The sequence below is a fragment of the Lithobates pipiens genome, unplaced genomic scaffold, assembly GCF_037356315.1.
Source record: "Lithobates pipiens isolate NorthernLeopardFrog02 unplaced genomic scaffold, aLitPip1_a1.2 Scaffold_1, whole genome shotgun sequence".
Lineage (NCBI taxonomy): Eukaryota > Metazoa > Chordata > Amphibia > Anura > Ranidae > Lithobates > Lithobates pipiens.
Genome location: NW_027507685.1, coordinates 131,164,713 through 131,188,553, shown reverse-complemented (window position 1 = coordinate 131,188,553; position 23,841 = coordinate 131,164,713). Strand labels below are relative to the sequence as shown.

At 41.7% G+C, this 23,841-nt stretch overlaps 1 protein-coding gene across 2 annotated transcripts in view; it reads left to right on the top strand.

Annotated features, from left to right (window-relative positions):
- The first annotated feature begins 9,661 nt into the window (after positions 1–9,661).
- The window catches only part of NOXA1 (NADPH oxidase activator 1), a 55,787-nt gene continuing 41,607 nt past the window's right edge, over positions 9,662–23,841 (top strand). The window contains exons 1-4 of one of the 2 annotated variants that reach the window (XM_077476812.1): positions 9,662–10,299; positions 18,680–18,762; positions 21,573–21,681; positions 22,842–22,979. In XM_077476812.1, the coding sequence (XP_077332938.1) occupies positions 9,952–10,299; positions 18,680–18,762; positions 21,573–21,681; positions 22,842–22,979 (678 nt within the window). In that variant the 5' untranslated portion in view covers positions 9,662–9,951. The remainder of the gene's footprint in view (positions 10,300–18,679; positions 18,763–21,572; positions 21,682–22,841; positions 22,980–23,841) is intronic. The other variant, XM_077476805.1, reaches the window with a different exon arrangement.

Genomic DNA, 23,841 nt, shown 5'->3' with positions numbered 1-23,841 from the left:
GTGTGCTTTGCACATCTTCGCAGCTATGGACGCGGAGGTCTTATGGCGGATGCAGCAAGTTTTGACTGACCTTGATGATCCTGTTTCTGCACAGGTCGAGCTTGAATGGAGGAATGCGTCTTTCCAGCAGCTGGATAAAGGTACGGGAGATGAAGCGGCCAGCTCATCTTCCCATTTGCAGTTCCAGAGCTCGGAAGAAGAGGAAGCCATCCTCATTCCCCAGCCACAGATCATGAAATGTATGGGTTTTCATCAGAGGATGTTATGGATTACGAATCACCTGCCAAGGTGTTGGCACTGGGCCCAAGTGCCGCCAACCTGTGTCCTGGATTTTCAGCAGTTACATAGACTAGTGATTTCATCAACTTTTCTGCAGAGGAAGAACAACAGAGTGAGCCTGCAGCAGAATAGCTGGAATCATTGCAGAACATCACTGAGCTCTACCTAGCACCAACAGCAGCATATGTGGAGTTACAAGATACTTCTCCAGCTGAAGTGCTGGCAAGTGGACAGAGGGTCCAATACCTCTGGCCACACACCCGCGCCAGTTCCGGAGGCCCAGGGTGAATAGGTGGCAGTCACTCCCGTGCAGCAGATCAAGATCAAGGAGGAGAAGGGATAGGATGTTGTTGTCCTCCCTCTCCACCAGTCAGCCAGAGGGGAGGAAAATTTGGGTACAGTGTTGCATGGCCTTATAATTGTCATTCAAAATGTTACAGCTCTGAAAGCTGAAAATTGGCCTGGGCAGGAGGGGGGGGGGGGGGTGCCGTTTTGAAGTGGTTAAAGTCAGATAAAATCCAAGTAGTCAAATACGGTATGGGATGGTGGGAGAGATCCCGCATCTTTGCATGTGGTAGTCCACTTTGAACAAATACGTTATTTTACGGTCTCTACATAGATGAAGCTGATAGTCTGGAAAATTTGTTTTACTTAAATGACACGGGGTTATTTACTAAAGGAAAATCAATTTTGCACTGCAAGTGCACTTGAAAGTGCACTTGGAAGTGCAGTCACTGTAGATCCAAAGGGGACATGCAAGGAAAATAAAAAAACAACATTTTAGCTTGCACATTGGATTGGATGATAAAATCAGCAGAGCTTCCACTCATTTCAGATCTACCCCTTAGATTTACAGCGACTGCACTTCCAAGTGCACTTGCAGTGCAAAGTGGATTTGCCGTTCGTAAATAACCCCCAATGACCTTACTTTGAAATTCACAGGACATAAGAGTCCAATTTTTTTTTGGATGTCGCCCTGAAGGGGATGGGTGATAAAATTATCACCAGCCTTTTCAGAATCTATAGCAGGGAAAGCACTTTTATGAGCAGACTCCAACCAATATATATATATATATATATATATATATTAGGGATGAGCCGAACACCCCCCGGTTCGGTTCGCACCAGAACTTGCGAACGACCCCCGCGTTCGAAACGAACGTTAGAACCCCATTGAAGTCTATGGGACTCGAACGTTCGAAATGGAAAGTGCTAATTTTAACGGCTAATATGCAAGATACTGTCCTAAAAAGGGTTTGGGGACCTGACTCCTGCCTCAGGGGACATGGGTCACTGCAAAAAAAAGTTTTAAAAACTGCCGTTTTGGCGGGAGCACTGATTTTAATGATGATTAAAGTGAAAAAAAAAAGGTGAAATATTCCTTTAAATATGGTGCCTGGGGGGTGTCTGTAGTATGCCTGTGAAGTGCCACGTGTTTCCCGTGTTTAGAACAGTCCCTGCACAAAATGGCATTAAACGGAAATAACACCATTTAAAACTGCTTGCGGTTTTAATGTTATATCTGGTTCCTGCAATATGGTTGAAAATCATTGAGAAACATGGCATGGGTAGCCCTCCCTGCCCATTACCAGCCTATTTGGGTCTTGTACGCATATTAAGGGGAACCCCGTACCCATATTAAAAAAAGGAAATGCGTGTGGCCCCCAGGCCCTATATACTCAGAACAGCAGTATACAGGCGGTGCAAACAAGACAGGGACTGTGTAGGTTTGTTGTGTTAAGTTGAATCTGTTTGTCATTTTCAACCGGTACATTTTTAAAGTGTAGCTCCAGTCAAAAAACGATTTTTAAGCTTTTTGGAAAACATAGGGAAGGATTATCACCCCTGTATAATTTGTTTTGTTGTCCATCTTTTTTCATCTCACTTGCTGCTGTCTCCTTGCGTTTGCAAGTAGGAGATGTTTGTAAGTTGGATGTTTGAAAGTAGGGGCCTGCCCTATATTATAGCGGTATGTACTGGGTACAGAGCACGCAGACAGCACGCACTATCTCCTAACACTACTGACTGCAAGCTCTATTATTAACCACTTGACCACTGGGCACTTAAACACCCTTAATAACCAGACCAATTTTCAGCTTTCGGTGCCCTCACATTTTGAATGACAATTACTCAGTCATGCAACACTGGACCTATAGGAAATGTTTGTCCTTTTTTCACACAAATAGAGCTTTCTTTTGGTGGTATTTAATCACCTCTCAGTTTTTTATTTTTTGTGCTATAAAAGAAAAAAGACCGAAAATTCTGCGAAAAAATGAATTTTTCTTTGTTTCTGTTATAAAATTTAGCAGATTAGTCATTTTTTCTTCATAAATTTTGGCCAAAATTCATACTACTACATATCATTACTACTACTACTACATATCTTTGGTAAAAATAAGTACAAATTGGTGGATATTATTTGGTCTTTGTGAAAGTTATAGAGTCCACAAGCTATGGTGCCAATATCTGAAAATTGATCACACCTGAAGTACTGACGGCCTATTTCCTTTTTTTTTTTTTTTCACAAAATTGTCATATTATCAGGTTATTTCACACACACAGCATATGCATACCACAAATTACACCCCAAAACACATTCTGCTATTACTCCCGAGTACGGCGATACCACATGTGTGAGACTTTTACACAGCGTGGCCACATACAGAGGCCCAACATGCAGGGAGCGCCATCAGGCGTTCTGGAGCACCCAGGCCAATTCTGACATTTCTCTCCTACATGTAAAAATCATCATTTATTTGCTAGAAAATTACAGAGAACCCCAAAACATTATATATATATATATTTTTTTTAGCAAAGACCCTGGAGAATACAATGGTGGTCGTTGCAAATTTTTATCTCACACGGTATTTGCACAGCAATTTTTCAAATGCGTTTTTTTGGGGAAAAAAACAGTTTTGTGCTTAAAAAACAAACAAAAAAAACTGTAAAGTTAGCCCAATGTTTGCATAAAGTGAAAGATGAAGTTATGCTGAGTAAATAGATATCAAACATGTCACTCTTCAAAATTGCACATGCCCGTGGAATGGCGCCAAACGTCGCTACTTAAAAAATCCCCATAGGCGACGCTTTAAATTTTTTTTTACTGGTTACATGTTTTGAGTTGCAGAGGAGGTCTAGGACTAGAATTATTGCTCTCGCTCTAACATTCTCGGCGATACCTCACATGTGTGGCACATGCGAGCACATGGGGACATGGGCGCTTTAATTTTTATTTTATTTTTTTATTGTTCATTTTACTTTATTTATTTTAGTTTGACATTTTTTTCCCCAAAAATATATTTTAATTTTAAATCACTTTTATTCCTATTACAAGAAATGTAAACATCCCTTGTAATAGGAATATGGGGTGACAGGTCCTCTTTACAGTGAAATCTGGGGGGTCAATATGACCCCACATCTCACCTCTAGGCTGGGAAGCCTGAAATAAAAAATAAAAAAAAGATTCTGGTTTTGATCATACTGGCGAGTTGGTAGAAGCACCGGAGGGCGGTGAGGGGTGGGGGGCGTCTATGGCTGGGTATTTCAGGGTATCACCGAGTATGGCTGGGTATCTCTGAGTATGGCTGGGTATGGCAATTTATGGCAGGGTATTACAGAGTATTGGCGGGGTATTGGTGGGGTACTACAGAGTAATAGCAGGGTACTGCAGAGTATTGGGGGGTACTACAGAGTAATGGCAGGGTACTGCAGAGTATTGGGGGTACTGCAGAGTAATGGCGGGTACTGCAGAGTAATGGCGGGTACTGCAGAGTATTGGGGGTACTGCAGAGTAATGGGGGTTACTGCAGAGTAATGGGGGTTACTGCAGAGTAATGGGGGGTACTGCAGAGTAATGGCAGGGTACTGCAGAGTAATGGGGGGTACTGCAGAGTAATGGCAGGGTACTGCAGAGTAATGGCAGGGTACTGCACTGCAGAGTAATGGCGGGGTACTGCAGAGTAATGGCAGGGTACTGCAGAGTATGCACTGGTATTGCAGAGTATTGGCAGGGAATTGAGGGGTTAAATTCGGTGAGCAGCGATGTGGGCACTGCAGATGCAGCCCACATCGCTGCTGACACCGATCTCTTTCCCCTCCGCTGTACCGATCGGTACAGAGAGGGGAGGGAGGAACCGGCGTCATAACATGACGCCGGTTTGTTTACAAGTGATCACTCCGTCATTTGACGGAGCGATCACGTGGTAAACGGCCGCTATGAGCGGCCGTTTACCGTGATCCGTGATGCGCCGGGTCCTGTGGATCCGGCGGATGCTCTCGAGTGCGCGCCCCAGGGGGCGCGCGAGAGCAGAATTCTGGGAGGCCGTTAATTAACGGCCTCTCAGAGTTAAACAACCGCCCTGAAGCCGTTAATCGGCAATGGGCAGTTGTTAAGTGGTTAAAGCTAGATCACTAGCTATATAGGTGAGGTGAATATAGTGGTGTATACTGCAGTCAGGGCACAGACAACAACCACTACACAGCAGCAAGATAGGAAATCAGCCAAAAACGATTGGTGTGTAACTGTGTTGAAGGTACACAGAACACCCACTGCTTCAGATGCTAACTAACACACTACACGAGGCCGCCTCAAAGGCGGCCTTATATAGTGTGGGGCGTGCACTACACAGCCTGAGCTATGATTGGCCACAGGCAGGATGCCTGTGGCCAATCATGGCTCTCCTCGCTGCCGGCGCTGCGATTGGCCAAGCATGAGGGGTCACAGTGCATGCTTGGCCAATCATGGGGCAGCAATGCACTGCGCCACCGCAGTGCATTGTGGTCCGCGCGCGCGTCACTCGAATTTTGACGCGAACGGCCCAAATGTTCGGAATTCGCCGAACGGCCGAACAGCCAATGTTCGAGTCGAACGTATGTTCGACTCGAACACGAAGCTCATCCCTAATACATATATATATACATATATATATATATATATATATATATATATATATATATAATGTCTCTGACAGTTTTTTTCTTGTTCTCATCATGTCTATTGCCACGTACACAGGATCGGACATTCCAACAACAAAATCCATGGGATTTTTTTTTGACGAATGTTGGCTCGAACTTGCATAGTCACAGTCACACAATATTTTCAGAATGTCCGAACGCCAAGAACGCGGTGGCGTATGATGAGCCGAGAAAATTTAAGTTCAATAGCCAGTGGGGCTCTTCTGCTTGATTCCGAGCATGCATAGAACTTTGTGCTTCGGAATTGTGTACACACAATCGGAATTTCAGTCGACGGATTTTGTTGTCAGAAAATGTGAGATAAAGATCTCATTTTGTGTGTCGGAAATTCCGATGGAAAATGTCCGATGGAGCCTACACACGGTCAGAATTTCCGACAAAAAGCTCCCATGAGATATTTTCCGTTGGAAAATCCAACCGTGTTTACGCGGCATATCTGTTTCTTTGCATATATCTATTCTTCCCAGTTTTCATGTCATAATATGTATATTTAAAAGGTGTTCTACATGTCCGCAGGAGGTGTATTGCATACCTGTACCAAAGTGATTGGACTACAACCATGAACATGTTGTTTAGGGCTGGAACTACGGTCTGCATATATTTATCTGGTTCTTTTGTCATGGGCTTAATAACAGCTTTTTTATGCTGTGCTGTGTGATATGAATCCGGATTGCCTACGGGAGTTTTCTAAAGAAATTGTGTTTACCTACCTGTGCATGCGCAAGAGCAACATTTATTAATATAAACTTTTTTTGGTTTCTTGGTTTCTATATACATGTTTATATGAGAATTCTAATGCTAAGCACACACAGGTTTTTCTGCCAGGAAACTCTGTAGGCATTTTATCAAAGTATATATATATATATATATATATATATATATATATATATATATATATATATATATATATATAGGTTTCATTATAGTTATGCATGCATCACCATTAATCCATGTGTTTTTTATTTTTATGGGTCAGTTTCAGTCATCCTTTTCTTAAGTTCATTTTGTGTTTATGCGAAGGAATACTCCAACTGACTCACCTTAATATCAATTCAGAACACCGTGTCATCTGTAGTGGGTGTACATGATACTTAATTACACCAATTTGCGGTCTTGCTTGATTGCATGTATACAGTATGTCTTTGTCATTCTTGGAAAATTTAGCTATGAATAAGTACCTGCTATAAAGGTGTGAAACGTGTTAGTGGTTTTATACTTGCTGTATGGATTTATCATAACAATAAATAAATAGTTTTTCATTGGAGTGCGGCCATTCAGACCTTTTTGTTCAGTTCTTGCATATGGTTACATATTGAGCTGCACCCACGCCTGGAGAGGGGAGAGATCATTCGGAAACAGACACCTGAAGCGGGTTCTCTTTGTTTTAGTCACTTACGGTAACAGAGGTACAGGACAGATAACTAACGCACTTCACACCACAGATGGGCGCTTAACCATAGCAAATGTGAATCAGGTTGTTCCACTGTATATATGTAGGAGTTGCCTCCCCTTCAAAGGTAATTAAATGGGAAGGGCTATCCACCTACACATGGCAGGAAAACCAGTTACCAGAACATAATGCAGAACACCTGAGGCGGTATCAGTATAACTATATATCTTGGGATGGCATAAAGTAAAAAAAACAAAAAAAAAAACACAAAATGAAATCTACTCAAATACCCATTGTCTAGACTGACAAAATCGGCCCTGCCTTAGGTTATTCCACCACTAAAAAACGTATTTTGTATATTTATGTAGCAAGGTCCCAGGTCCCCTTTGGTCTAATGAGAACCTGCAGAGTTGGGGACTTCTGCGTATAGTGGGTTATAAGGCATAGTGGGTGTAATGCAAGGTAGATTCAGGGTGCCAGACACTTCTTGAATGCACAGAGATTTATTTTCTCTAGAACAGAACTATGGCAGAGAGGGTTTAGGGCCAGGACACCCTTAAGTAGTTGCAGCGGTAATTAGCAGACTCAGAGACTTCTTTAGGTAGACAGCCATGCAGGGAAAGGCACCCAACCAGACACCACATCTGCATGTGTAGGAGCGCTGTCTCATAGGGCACAGTCTTGTACCAGTTTCTAACACAAGTTGTAACAAACTTCTGTACTTCCTCTACAATCACTTCTTGTAGATCTTCACTTCACTGAGCTCCCCAGTATCTCTCACTAGACTCATTAGACTTGCTGATCCACTGCCACTGGATCTCCTGAGCTCATCCAACCTTCTCAATGAGTATCTTTCTAAAGTGTCACCCCACTGCTCAGTCCCTGGCTTGGTACACAAGGCTGCTCTGCAAGTGTCACCTCCGCTGGCTGGGTCCCTGGCTTGACACCTGCTGATGTTTCCCAGTTCTTCACAGTCCCCGGTTGGGTAAAATACTGCTCTGGAACTTGCTTCAGCTACTCACTGTGCTCCCTGGTAATGGGTGGATGGTCCCTTAGTGGCGACAGCTTCCCCTCTACCTCCAACCATGTCAAAACCGTCACTTATGGTTGGACTGCAAGCTGCAGTCCCAACCCTGTGCTGCTCTCTTGCTTCTGGATAGGCCCTCAGACAGCCTAGCAGCCAGATGTCCCTAGGATATGCCTCAGGCTCTGGCCTAGCAGCCCGGGCAGCACAACACACATCCACCCAGACAGCTGCCCAGGTGGCACAGAACCCTGATCACCTGACTTCACAAAAAATAAATAGGCTCTCCCTTCAGGCCAAGGGACCCAAGAAGATCCCTGCCCATTGGCTGAGACACCCTATCTATTCCTAATCTGTCCTTGCAATGCCCTTGTCTTATCTAATGCCACCAGATACTCGGCCCTCTATTGACAGAAGAGAGAAGTGCAGCAATTTCAGAATTAGGACGGAATCAATTGATCTCCTATCAATTGGCCAAGACAACTATACCCGGGCAGGTAAATTTACCAGCAACCCTGCCTAACCATCAGGGTGCTACAGTTATGTAATAAAAACATGTGTAGCAGACACAAAAAAAGTGCACACAATCATAAAACATTGAAGTAAAGTAAAAGACTCCCTATAAATTAAACTGTTGTGTTTCAGTTGATGGAAGAAATATATTTTGTAACTTAAATAGCATGAAAACACCGGAGAAAAATCAAAATAACAATATTATTGAATTAACAAAAAAACATTGTGTAAAACATTATGTCACAAAAAACATAACCTCCAGCGGAGCATTTCTTCATAAAAAGATATAATAAAATATTTACAGAAATGTGAGGTGTATACTCACTTTTGTGAGATAATTTACTTATAACTGACTTTCAATTACTGTAATCTTACCAAATATTTACAAACTATTATACCGATCAATAGTTCAGCCATTAAAGCTCGAACTAGAAGTGTACCATTTAACAACTATCCCCTAACATTACAAAAAAGAAAGGGACCATTTCACATATACCAGGACAGCGAAAGAAGTGGTGGTGGGGGGGGGGGGTTCTTTTTCAGCTACTGGCGTCGTTCTGATAACCATTGTAAATTTCTTTCCTTCTCATAGGTTCTTCTAGTCACATGACCTGATTTGAAGTTTTTTACAGGTAAGTAACCAACCAATCATTTTAATAATATATCTGTCTCTTTGTGTCATTCTTGGTCCCATAGGTAGGTGTCGCTATTTAGCTTTTTCCTGCCTTTCATTCTCAGGATCGATCACACAGCTGGAGGGACCCTGCTGGAGCAGCAAATAAGATAAGGATTACACTTTATTCATGCACCAGTACACGTAAAGTGGTTGTATAGGTTTGTTTTTTTGTTGTTTCTTTAAATAGCAAACATGTTATACTTACCTCCACTGTGCAGTTCGTTTTACACAGAGTGGCCCTAATCCTGCTGTTCTGGGGTCCCACGGCAACTGTCTCGGCTCCTCACCCCAATAGATAACCCCTTCGGGAAGCTCTCTCCCAAGGGGGTTACCTTACGGGCATGCTCCCATATCATACACTCTGCGTCCATAGACACAGAGTGTATGTCTCGGTCCCGCCCCCCAGTGGCCAGCTCATTTTGATTTGATTGAAAGCAAAGCGGGCCAATGGCTGCGCTGCTATCAATCTATCCAATAAAGAGGAGAGAAAACCAGGCTGAGAAGAGCCAAGAAGCCAGCACGTTCTCGATGCGGGACTTTCGAGGGCTCAGGTAAGTAAACTGGGGAGATGGGGAGCCTTGAACCATCAGATGTTTTTTCACCTTAATGCATAGGATGCATTAAGGTGAAAAAACTGCAAGGTTTACAACCCCTTTAACAAACATTTACCCTTAGCCGGATCCACCTGCTCAGCGAGGATCTGTCCGCTGATGCAAAACGGCAGCTGACAGGTCATTGTCCGCTCCGCTTTGCAGAGCAGACATGGACACAGCCGCTCTTCTTTATGGGGCAATCATTCGATCTGATCCACCAGATGGATGAGGAATGGATCTGTCTGTTTTTGTGTCAGCGAACACATGAAAAAATGAGGCACAAACAACAGGTTTTACCACCCCCTCAACCACAAGTCTAATTGATCCCCTAAGTACAAGCAGAAATCAGCAAATGAAAGCATAAAATCTTCCATATGAAACAGCAACATTTCAAACCATCAAACAGACTATTTTTAATCATAGGTCACTGAGTTGTTGGATTTCATTCGTCCTTCGTGCAGGTGACGTTTGCAATATTTGTTCCAACCCATTGAACACACAGATGAGTGTTGCAAGCCTGGAATTTAAAAAGCTAACTACGTGCCCTTTCATTAAATCTTCAGACGGGATTGGAATGAGATTCTGGGAGGGACACAAGACTTTTCCACTTCCTGATACATGTACAGCTGCTCTTACTGCAGGTGGATCTACACATTCTTCTTCATTTCTCTGCAGGATGCCATACAAAGATCTCATAAAGTATTGGCATGAAGGAGTCCTGGCAGCAGACAATCAGGATCTGGATTCAGCTTTGGAGAATTTTTTAAGCATTGGGGATCCCACATCAAAGATTTGGTTTAACATCGGATGCGTCCAGGTCCTAAAAGGAGATCTAGAGAATGCCTTGGAGGTAAGTAGTCTTTCAATGGGTACTTTCCCTACTGATGCTGGCAGAGGCAGCATGGGTAGTTTAAAAGCTAAATGAAGCATACGCAAAACTTTCGCTTTCCGGTTTTCATTTTCAAGTTTGTATACATTAAATGTTTTATACAGCCTTTCTCATACATATGCTATAAGATTCATATACAGTTTAAGCAATTCGAGTTGGAAGATTTGCGCCTGGCGCTTTAATTAAATCACTAAATTAAAAAATCAATTCAAAAAGGAAAATAAAAAAAACAGATATAAGGAATAGGAAACACGAACAGAAGGAAGCAAAAAGGAAGAGGTAAAGGGATGTAGCTACTACAATTGTACAACATATTTGCCTCTAGTCTAAAGTGTCTTTTTTAGGGGCTCAAAGTGACACTGAATGATATCTTTATTCTTCAGAAATAATCCAGACACAGCCCTGTAAACTATTTTTCATTAAATATCGTAATTTCTTACTGTGTTTTCTGCCACCTTGTATTGTCCTCTGTGAACTCACAAACCTCTCATTTCCCCCCTTACTTCTGTTTGTTTGTAATGAGCAGTGCACATTAGTTGTGATCATGTGCACTGCACCTTGCACCCTACAAACCCCATCTCAGTAGCGAACATGAGAGGGTGGATACATTCTTATATACCCTTGAGAATGAACATAGGCACCCTTTAACAGGAATTTGGATCACAGCAGCACAAAAAAAAATGGAAGTTAAGTGCAGTTTATAGTTAACTGCTTGGCAATCGTATAACATAGATACAGTATCTCACAAAAGTGAGTACTGTACTTAGTCGTCTAACACTCACTTTTTCACCATGAAAATCGGGTGCAAATAGCGTGTGCTTGTTATACGCCAATACTTCAATTTTAGCTGCCTCAGATGGGACAGAGAGGGGGGCGGGATGAGCGTTGTCAGATTACATACAGTGAGAATCTCATGTTTACTTGGTGGCCTCTGTAATAGGAAGTCCCGTCTCCTGGGCTGCCATTGGATCACTGTTCTGTCTATCATAGGAGATTCTCACTGTATGTAATCTGTCGGCGCTCGTCCCGCCCTCCTCCTCCCTGTCCCCTCTAAGCTGCAGATGGGCATTGATCAGGCTGCACTGATGGCAATGGTGAGGCTGCTGCCTGGAAGGCAATGGTGAGGCTGCATTGATGGCAATGGTGAGGCTGAAGATGGGCACTGACCCTTATTTTGCTTCAAAGTTCCTTATTTAAAATTTAAGTTGTTTTTTTTCCCTGAAACTTCTCTCTTAAAATGTATGTGCGTGTTATACGCCTGTGCGTGTTATACGCCGATAAATATGGTATATCCCTCACATTTTTGTAAATATTTTATTATATCTTTTCATGTGACAACACTGAAGAAATAACACATTGCTACAATGTAAAGTAGTGAGTGTACAGCTTGTATAACAGTGTAAATTTGCTGTCCCCTCAAAATAACTCAACACACAAACAAAAGTGAGTACATCCCTAAGTGAAAATGTCCAAATTGGGCCCAAAGTGTCAATATTTTGTGTGGCCATCATTATTTTCCAGCACTACCTTAACCCTCTTGGGCATTGAGTTCACCAGAGCTTCACAGGTTGCCACTGGAGTCCTCTTCCACTCCTCCATGATGACATCACAGAGCTGGTGTATGTTAGAGATCTTGCATTCCTCCACATTCTGTTTGAGGATGCCCCATAGGTGCTCAATAGGGTTTAGATCTAGATACATGCTTGGTCAGTTCACCACTTTTACCCTCAGCTTCTTTAGCAAGGCAGTGGTCATCTTGGAGGTGTGTTTGGGGTTGTTATCATGTTGGAATACTGCCCTGCGGCCCAGTCTCCTAGGGGAGGGGATCATGCTCGGCTTCAGTATGTCACAGTACATGTTGGCATTCATGGTTCCCTCAATGAACTGTAGTTCCCCAGTGCTGGTGTTCTGTTGAAGTGCCCGCTATTGGGAAGTGCCTGGTATGTACTGCGCATGCGCCGTACGGAACAGCACAACAGCTGATTTGCCAATCAGCTGTGCTGACGTAACCAGGGCGCAATGCACACATCGTAGGAGGTATCTCTCGATGGGAGATACCATTTAACAGGCACAATTTTAATCTATACCAACAGTGGAGGAGACCATAGTTCTCAGATTGTGCATCGCTGCTGTTGGAGGGCGGCTAGTGGCTGTGTTGAAGGGCTGGTTTTGTCTGTGTTGCAACCCGCCCTTTCACACAAGCAGAACAGGCCATTCAACACAGCAAACCTGCTCTGCAACACAGACAAAACTGGATCATCGGTACACTGTAAAGCTGCCCTACAACAGCAAGGCACAATGTGAAAACTACGGTATCCCCCCGCTGTTTGTATAGGTTTCAATTGTGGCTGTGAAATGGTATCTCCCATCGAGACATACCTCCTACGATGTGCGCTTGCACCCTGGTCACGTCACTCCAGCTGATCAGCAAATCAGCTGAAGTGTGGCTCCATCCTGAGCATGCTCAGGCACAATTCGATGGGGAGCACTTCTTGACAGAACACTGGCAGCACTCATGCAGCCCCAGACCATGACACTCTCACCACCACGCTTGACTGTAGGCAAGATACACTTTTCTTTGTACTTCTCACCTGGTTTCTGCCACACACACTTTACACCATCTGAATGCAATTATGACAAACCAAAAATGTCGATTTAAAAAAAAAAAATAAGTGTAGAGAAAACCACCTAAAAATAGACCTACATTGCCCTTGTCTTAAACTGTGAAAACATATATGTGTGCCACGATTATATGTGGAAAAAAATGTAATTACAGTAATTGCCATAATCAAAAAAAGAAAGACAAAAAAAAAAAAAAAAAATATATATATATATATATATTTATATATAATATATATATATATATATATATATATATTATATATATAATATTATTATTATTATATATTTTTTTACAAAAAACAAAAATTGCTAAATATCCCCCAAAAACCATGCATGCAGAAAAAGTTGCCACGATTATATGTGAAAAAAATGTAATTACAGTAATTGCCATAATCAAAAAAAAGAAAGACAAAAAAAAAAAAAAAAAAATATATATATATATATATATATATATATATAAAATATTATTATTATCATTATCACCACCACGCTTGACTGTAGGCAAGATACACTTTTCTTTGTACTTCTCACCTGGTTTCTGCCACACACACTTTACACCATCTGAATGCAATTATGACAAACCAAAAATGTAGATTTAAAAAAAAAAAAATAAGTGTAGAGAAAACCACCTAAAAATAGACCTACATTGCCCTTGTCTTAAACTGTGAAAACATATATGTGTGCCACGATTATATGTGGAAAAAAATGTAATTACAGTAATTGCCATAATCAAAAAAAGAAAGACAAAAAAAATAAAAAAATATATATATATATATATATATATATATATATATATATATATATTATATATATATATAATATTATTATTATTCTATATTTTTTTACAAAAAACAAAAATTGCTAAATATCCCCCAAAAACCATGCATGCAGAAAAAGTTCCAAACAAGTTTTTGGTTTGTCATAATTGCATCAATATTTTTTTTGTAGGAGTTTATCATTAATACATATTCTTGTTTAGGGATAAGAGAGCTTTGCTTTCAATACATACAGACACATATTCAGCAAATAAGCACTTGCACTTTATTTAGACAATTATATAGAGCATCTGCGCTTGCACTTGATTTTACATATGATTAATTACACAATTTAGCTTGATTCACACATATAATAGGGGCAGAATGTTCTAGAGAGGGGCTTGGTATTTTAGAACCATATAAAGTCCATCTTTCTTAGAATAAATACATATTTGGTGGAAATTGTCTACACAATTGTGGATATTCCATAGATTTACGCTGAAAATGTATTTATTATCACTACCTATTAGTGTTTTACTAGGATTGAGCGGCAGCATTCTTAATTGGGATCCACAATTGTTCATGAATTTCTGTGGTGCTGATTCATCTTTCTGTTGTGAGATATAACAAAATGCTTTCAACTGTATACTTTACTGACAGAAAAGGAAGCAAATGAAAGCGATTCACTGTTTACATCCAATTTAGGTAAATGAAACCAGAGGAATGTATATGATGAAGTACACACCATGAAGCTGTTTGAATTAAAATCAGCAGCCCAGTCCACCGTCCTTTGACAAAAACTGCAGTCATTCTAAATGGTGTCCATAAGATTGGCTGCCATTTTTGTTTTTAAATCTCTTTAGTTATAAATCGCTTCATCAGTGAAGGAATTGATCCCTCCAATACATCTAACTGGTTCTAAGAGAGAATTGAAAAGTGTTACTAAACCCACAACCGTAAAATCAGTCTGTATATGCAGTAAAGCATGCTTGTTATACTCACGGTGGAACCTAAGGGGTTACTCCTGCGTATCGTGTAAAAAAGACTGTTTGCTCTGATCCTCCCTTTCTTCCACAGTCCCCAATCCATCTCCTGATATGCAGAAAAATGGAGCCGGCAACACTGTAATCCCTATGCGTATTTATTGACTACAATGAAGAGTGAAAATAAAACAAAGAAGCTGGCGCGTTTTGGCGAGAGACTTCGTCGTAGCAAATTTAAAACTGGAATGGTAAAACAATTTATATTCATACAAACTCCACCCAAGAAAACATTTGCATAATTGATTGGTGTAGTTGCTCAATTAAACAGTTTATACAAAAATACCAAAGGCAGGCAGAACAATGAGACAAATAAGAACTGAATCCAAAACATCATTTTAAATGCAATTAACAAAGTAATGTTGTTCTGTGCAAAACAACCATATGGGAAAGATGCAGATAAACCATAAATATGTGAATCAGAAATGGTAATGGAATGCAGTGCAATAAGTAACAATGCCATATGAGTATAAGGACAAAAAATGTAGCATTAAAATGCATCTATCAAAAGATCATTCTATATCAATGAATGCTACAAGAAAAAACAAAAAACCTAAATCTAAAGAATGTCATAACATAATAAATTGTTAAAAGACAGCTTAGAAATTGCTTCATCAGTGAAGGAATTGGTCCCCCAAATACATCTGACTGATTCTAATGCTGCGTACATACGATCGGAATTCTGGTCGAAAAATGAAGAACAGGCTCTCAATCTAAAGACCATCGGAAATGCCAACAGAAAAAGACCGATGGGCATACACACTGCTGGAAAATCCGATGAAAAGCTCCCATCGGACTGTTTCCATCGGAAATTACGCCCGTGTGTACGCAGCATAAGAGGGAATTGAAAAGTATTCAACTTACCTGCTCTGTGCAGTGATTTTGCACAGAGCGACCCCAATCCTCCTTTTCTGGGGTCCCCTCGCTGGCGCTCCTGGCTCCTCTTCTTCACCGGGTGCCCACCAGGAAGAGCCACATTCCCTGGGGGCACCTGTACGGGCATGCTCACGAGTCCCATTACTGCGTTCATTGACACAGACAGCAGGACTCTGCCTTGCCCCCGGCTACCATGTCACTGGATTTGATTGACAGCAGCGGAAGCCCATGGCTCCTGCTGCCTATCAGTCTATCCAATGAGGACCTGAGATAGCAGATGGAGCTGCTGGTCTCGTTGCTGGAATGATTGGGTTGAGGTAAGAAAAAGGGGGGCTCTGGGGGGCAGCTGAAGCACAAAAGGTTTTACCTTAATGCATAGAATGCATGATTAAGGTAAAAAAACGTGAGACTTTACAACTCCTTTAAGTACAAGTGACCCTCCTTTGTCTGCCTCATGTATCATGTCAGTGCAAGCTTTAAGATCAGTGAGAGCTTGCCTTTCAGGTTTACCGAGATTGGTAATGACAACAGGAGTGTTGATTTCCTATTTTAGCCTAGGTGCACACTGACAGCAGGAATTCAATCGTGTGAGTTCAGCTGAACAATGTCAGTCCTGACTTCGGGGGCGATTTCAGAGACATCTGTGTGGGTTTCTGCACAGATGTCAATGGAAATCTCACCCCGAAGTCGCCAAAAGTAGTACAGGAACTACTTTTGAGAATCAGTGCGATTCAGATGGTGCCATTGCTGGGAATAGCCATCGACTTGGCATGCGATTTGACATGTCAACTTGCATGCCAAATCGCTCCAATGTGAACCAGGACTGAAAGACAGGAGCTCTTTCTCGACTAGATTCTGAAAGGTATCAACAGCATTGTTCCTGGTGTATACAGAGTAAAACAAATTGTTGCCAGTATAGGTGGTATCATTATTATTGTCTTTTGAGGTGCATTTTTTGTTCCTATACTCATATGGCATTGTTACTTATTGCACTAAATTCCATTACCATTTATAATTCATATATTAAGGCTGCTTTCACACTGGGGCGGTATTCAGGCGTTACAGCGCTAAAAATAGCGCCTGTGTAGAGCCTGAAAAAAACCGGCCCCTTTCACTCCCGTGTGAAAGCTGGATGGCTTTCACACTGGAGCGGTGCACTGGCAGGACAGTGAAAAAAGTCCTGCTAGCCGCATCTTTGGAGCGGTGAAGGAGCGGTGTATTCACCGCTCCTAAACCGCTGCTACCCATTGAAATCTTTGCGGGCGGTTTTAACCCTTTTTCGTCCGCTAGCAGGGGTTAAAACCACCCCGATAGCGCCCGCAGACCGGCGCTAAAATGATGGTAAAGCGCCGCTGAAAATAGCGACGCTTTACCGCCGACGCCCGCACCGCCCCAGTGTGAAAGGGACCTTATGGTTTATCTGTCATTTTTGAATCTTTCCCATCTTAATTTTTTCCATATGGTTGTTTTGTGTACAACAACATTTCTTTGTATATTGCTTTTAAAATTGTGTTTGAGTCAGTTTTTATTTATCTCATTGTTCTTTGGTATTTTTGTATAAACATTTTAAATGAGCAACTACACCAATCAATTATGCAATTTTTTTCTTGGGTTGAGTTTGTATGGTTATAAATTGTTTTACCATTCCAGTTTTAAATGTACTACGAGTAAGGCTCTCACTGAAACGCGTCAGCTTCTTTGTTTTTTGTAGTCAATAAATACGCATACAGATTACAGTGTTGCCAGCTCCAGCTTTCTGCCTATCCTGTTTTGGTGTGAATGGACACCTGAGCCTGGGCACCTGTGAGTGGTGGATCCTTCAATTGAATTGGGCTCTCCCTGTAGAGTGCGCTGCATTCAATAGACGCCTATCTCCTGATAGTACAGGGCCTTAAGGACTCTCTGCACATGCTCAGTTTGGTGTGTATTGCTAGAGAGTTTTTTAGGAGTCACACAACTGCTATATACTGCTGCTGAGAAAAGGTATTTAGTTTATATTTACTAAAACTATTACATTTCCATGTTCTGTGTACTGTTGAAGACCAGATCTAGTGAATGCAGGGTCCTGGGTTCACTTTAAAGTGATTGTAAAGGCAGAAGTTTTTTTATCTTAATGCATTATAGGCATTAAGATAAAAAACCTTCTGTGTGCAGCAATCCCCCTCAGCCCTTCTAATACTTACCTGAGCACATCTCTATTCAGCGATGTTGCATGAGAGACTTGGCTTCCCGGCACTCTCCTCCTCATTGGCTGAGACAGCGGTGGAGTGCCATTGGCTTCTGCTGCTGTCAATCAAAGCCAGTGAACTGATTATAAGAGAGCAGGGGCAGCGCCTAGCTGGGGCTCTGTGTCTGAATGGACACAGGGAGCTGCGGCCTCGGCCTAGGTGCCCTCATAGCAAGCTGCTTGCTGTGGGGGCACTCGTCAGGAGGGAGGGGCCAGGAGAGCCGAAGAGAGACCCGAGAAGAAGAGGACCTGGGCTGCTCTGTGCAAAACCATTACACCGAGCAGGTAAGTATAACATGTTTGTTATTTTTAAGAAAAAATTGAGACTTTACAATCACTTTAACATTTGTTTCCCACTGTAACAATAAATTGGCAGCTGTCTAGCTCCCATGGTATCTATCTCTTGCTCTGGGTGTGTGTATATATAATAGGGTTGCACCAATATTGGTAGTGGTGCCAATACTGAGTATTTGCATGATTACTCATACTCGTACAAATGCTCTGATACCTGAAACCGATACCTTTGTGGTGCAATTTGAGCCCATACAAAATTAATGGGCTCAAATGGTACAGCTAAAGAATCGCATGCGTATTTAAACAGGAATGCGGTGCGATTCCAGTCCGAATTATTTTTGTATGGGCTCAAATCGAATTGCGGCATTATCGGTACTTGATAAAAATTAAAAAAAGGTAACCGATGCAACCTAAATATATAGCTATATACAGTATATATTTATATATAAAATTAGTGTGTGTTCATTGCGACATCACTAAAGTCTAAACATACAATATACATACATTTTACCTTTTTTTCTCTGCAGGCCTATAATCATGCTCTCACAAAGGATCCCTACTTAGCTGTTGGATTTTTCCAGAGAAGTTATGTATATTTCAAGCTTGGAAGGTAAATAAACTGAAAGGAGTGCAGTATCCATTAAGATGATATGGTCTATGTCAGGGGTAGGCAGCCTTTGTACTCCAGCTATACTGAAACTACAAATACCATCATCCTTCTTCTCCTTGCAGTCATGTCTGTAGCTGTCAGTCTTGCAATGCCTCTTGGGACTCATGCTAAAAAAGCTGGAATGCTGGGGTTGCCTATCCCTGGTCTAGGTGGTAGGACCAAGGGATTGTCTGCATGGAGTTTGGATGGTCTATTTTTGTAAATGTGAGTTTTTCTCTGAGTACTGACGTTTTTTCCCTAAAGCATACTGGCTATAGACAGACCTAGGAAAAGACTGTGCTGGGGGTTAGTGGGGCATTTGCCCCCTAGACCAGTACTATTAAGATGTTGGGCTGGTGGCCCTGACTGGAGATACCTCACCACGCAGACAGATATTGATCTAAGCAAGATCTGTAGTCAGTGATATGTCCTGGACATTGGGTAGCTATCTGCTCCCCATCCATACCTGAGATCACAGCATCTCAGAGGGAAGTCCTCCAGCACCAACTGTCTCTGCAGCTCTGGGATGTAATGCGACTAAATGCTGATCACTGGAAAGGAAACTGATGCTGGAAGATGTTGAAAGGTGTCACATACATTAAACCGTGTCACCCAACTCTCACCTTGTCCTCCAGCCAATGAGATACCAAATATACTTTGGGGTTGATTTACTAAAACTGGAGTGCAAACTCTGGTACAGCTGTGCATGGTAGCCACTCAGCTTCTAACTTGTTCAATTAAGCTTTGACAAAAAAAACTGGAAGCTGACTGGTTTCTATGCAGAGCTGCACCAGATTTTGCACTCTCCAGTTTTAGTAAATCAACCTCTTTACATGGTGCAGTTTCTTTAGCCCATAGAAGCATTGTAAAACATTGTTCTCTTGAGTTGGAAGAATGCTGATGTGTTCTATTATGTGACCAATTCCTTGGCATGGATCATGTAGAATTATGACTTGCAGAACTACCCCGCAGGAACATTTTTGGCAAATAAGAAGCCAGGGGCTGACTGTACCCACCAAGCTCCACCCATACTACAAATATCAGTTTAGGGTGAATTTACATTTTTGATTTGTAATTATTTTTTCATACGCATATAAAATATTGCTATGGAAAACCCCCCCATTAAACTGGAGAAAATGACTCACTGTGTAAAAGTAAAAAATTGACAACATTGTCAAATAACACAAAAAACAAAGCTGTGACCTAAGAGATTTCAAACTATGCATGAGAGTACCTGACATTGTCCATCCAGAAAAGGTGTAGTGCACACCTTATCAAAAACAATAGAGGAAGCACAATCAATAATACAATGAATCTACGTGGCTGTAAACACAGCTATGCAGTATGCAGATTTGGATTGCCACTATTCATGTGAATATAGCTCTTATTACAGTATATCCATTATTTTTTAATCTGGTGTGGAAACTCCTGGTTTAACACATAGACATACTCAATTTGCCTTTTCACTCTAACAAATCTGTAGGGTCTAAATGTTCTTCCACATGGCTTTTAGGATGTATAAGCAGCTCTACCTTGCAACAGCCATAGATGCACCCAGAGGAAGTCCACATTCTAGTGGATTAAATGTCAGTGGTTTAACCATGTTTAACCATTTTTCCAGAAGATGACTGGAAGACATGACTACCCATGCAGCTCTCTGCTAACACTTAGTCCATCTAGAATACATTTTGGTCTAAATTAAAGCCTTGTGGTGCTGTGTTCTCCTTTAATTAAAGTCTTCCTCCTCCAATGTCCCCGTCCCCCCATCCCCTGGTGGCTGGGGTATAATACAGTTAAGGGGCTGTCACAGACTCTCCGTGAGTGCTGGACTATGCCTGCACTTTCCACCCAACTGCTCCAGTTATAGAAGTCATACTACAACTTGTGTTAATAAAACAGGATCCAAGAATGGAGAAGACAGACCTTTCCATTATCCACCTGTCCTCCATTAATAGACCCTGTTTTATTCATAGAAGCTGTAGTAAGTCTTCTGTGAATGAAGCAGCTGGGTGAAAAAGGTGGGCATAGTCAGACTCTCTTGTTAAAGTGGAAGTAAACCCATCGATTTAAACAGTTAAAAAAAAAGGTATGCCGGGAATGCTAACTGCACATTGGCTGTGCTCTCAGCCAAACTATCAAATAAACAATGGCTGGTGTCATAACGAATCACATTTGCAGCATCATAGCAGTTGAAGATTAAACAGAGGCAAAGATGGCAGCTTCCTTGGCTAAAAACGATAGGGGAGTTTACTTCCACTTTAAGGGCCAGTGACAGCCTCTTAACTGTATTAACCTCCACTGCACTGTAAGATTAAGGCGGTGGGGAGGGAAGGGCATCGGCGTAGGAAGATTTCATCTAAAGGAGGACCCAGCAGCCCAAGGGACACATCCTACTGAAGGTAATTAACATCCCTGTGCTTATTTTGTTTTTTAAGCTACATTTAGTCTTTTGTGAAGAAAGGCTATTTATTGATATGTTTTATAGGGAAACGTTTTTTTTAATTCTTGTTTTTGTTTTCCTTTTTATAGTAGAAAATAAAATAAAAATAGTGGTTATTAAATAGCACCAAAGCTCTGTCTATGATATAAAATGATATAAATTTTCATCTGGGTACACTATTGCATGGCTGAGTAATTATGAGTCAACATGATGGCTGGCATTGAGGCAGTCAATAATCTGTGAGTTAGGGAACCATCTCTGTCCAGTTACATAGTCAAGTCCTTTTATTCCTCCAAATACCAAAATATTCTATTATCTTTCTCCTCGGCAGGTATGAGAAAGCGTTGAGTGACTGCCACCTGGCCCTAGCACAGCTGAGAAACAACAGTGTTATAGATTACAAGCAGCTTGGACTCCGCCACCTACTCTTTAACTGGGAGGTATGAATATATCTTTGTAATGGGTTGAAGGTAATCTTTTATTTACAATTTCACATCAGTCTTGCAGTTTGCCCCCAGGGATCGTCACAGTCCTGTTTTATTACAGAAAAAGGGCAGATAAAAAGGAACTTCAAAATACATCTTGCCACTTCATAATAACAGCACCATATAAGGGGCATAAGTAGCGTCGGTTGAGAATGTGTGCTGTAGATGGGTATTGTAGTGACGGGAGAAAGTAGAATGGTTAGTTGGTATATGATTGACAGAAGTCAGGAGGGTTTGTTGGTAAAGGGAAACTTTGAGAAGGCTAATTGATTTGGTTAAAATATGCATTTTAATGGTGATTTCGAGAGATGGTGCATGCCTATTATGATGCAGGGCAGTGGCCATCAACCCTGTCCTCAGGGCCCACTAACAGGCCAGGTTTTATGTATTACCTTGGGGAGATGAAGACTAGAATACTGCAATCACTGAGCAGCAAATGATATCCCCTGTGATGTATTTCAGTTATCTTGCAAACCTGGCCTGTTAGTGGGCCCTGAGGACAGGGTTGATGACCACTGATATAGGGCATTTTAGAGATGTGAATCAGCATCAGAGAAGTCCAGGCAGCAAATGTGAAACTTGCTAGCCATGGATGAAGAAGAAACTGCAAGCATAGCAAGTTCCAGTTAGATCTATATCTGGAGGCTAAAGAGAAGTTGTAAGGAGGTCCTTTAAGGAGGTGTTGAGGACTTTAAAAGATATCCTGTTACAGTGGGAGGCCAATGCGAAATCATAGAGGAATTGTTTGAACTAGATGGATGTGTGTCCTTTTTCAATCAGACTAACTATGTAACAGTCAGAAGATCAGAAGGATCACCTTCCTAACACATCTGATTGGGAATAGTGGAAGACTGCAAAGTAAAGTGGCACCGTAGACAAGGCAGGATGGTTAGAACATGCAGTGGTCATACATGTAAGGGACAGATGCAAAACATGTTGCTCCACTGAATATGGCTGGGAGTTGGTAAAGGGCGAATGTGTAAGGAGAATGCAGATTTATGCGTTAAATGAACATGAGGAGGTAGGATTATGTGGATATTATCAAAACAAACCATTGTGTCTAATAAAGAGGCAGTTTCAGGTGTAAGTTTTCTATTAATCTTTTCTCTGTACAGATCCTTTATAACACAGCGGTTGTCCTTTGCCACATGGGGCAATGGGACTCTGCACAGGAGAAGCTCAATGAGGCTGCCAGCTATTTGCCCAGCGAATCCAAAAATGTCCCGCTGGAATCAGCCTTGGACCATGTTCAGGTGAGAATTGTTATTTGCCCATCACTATAATTCACCACAGAAAGTCTAAGGCCGCGTACACACGCGGGGACTGTTCGCCCAACTTTGTCCGTCAAACAGTTTCGGCAAACAGTCCGCTCAAAATTAGCATGGACGGACATGCCCACACACGACGAACGAACAGTTTGCTGAAACCGTGCGCGATGACGTGAACGGCACGTACGACGGGACGAAAAATACGACGTCCTATACACTGCATTATAACTTTCGGCGTGTAAATCCTTTCTGAGCATGCGCGGAACTTAGTTTGACGAACAAGCCTACACACGGGCGGACTGTTCGCTCAAACAAGGTTTCAGCGGACAGTTTTACGGAATTTCCGAAAAACCTTGTTCGTCAAACTGTCCGCTGAAACTGTCCGCTGAAAGCCCACACACGAGCGGACTGTCCGCCCAAACACTGTTCAGCGGACAAAGTTGGGCGAACAGTCCGCCCGTGTGTACGCGGCCTTAGAAAGTTTATGTAGAAAATTGCGGTGGTGTCATCCACAACATCCAATTCGATTCTGGCTGTTACATTTCCCTAAAGAGAAACCATACTGGTTTTATAAAACGCATGATTTCCTACAAACGGCACTATTGGTATTCAACAAATGGATATTGAGAGTCCCCCCTCATATACTACTGACCATGTTGCAACACATAAATGTAAATTTGCCCTTGCTTTTGTTAAAAAGAAATAAAAATGTAAATCCACTCTCAATTATAGCTACAAAATATTGTGAGACATGAATAATTACATTGGTTAGAGCAGATTACAATAGTCTTTCTAGTTAACTGCTTGCCAACCATATAACATAGATACAGTATCTCACAAAATGAGT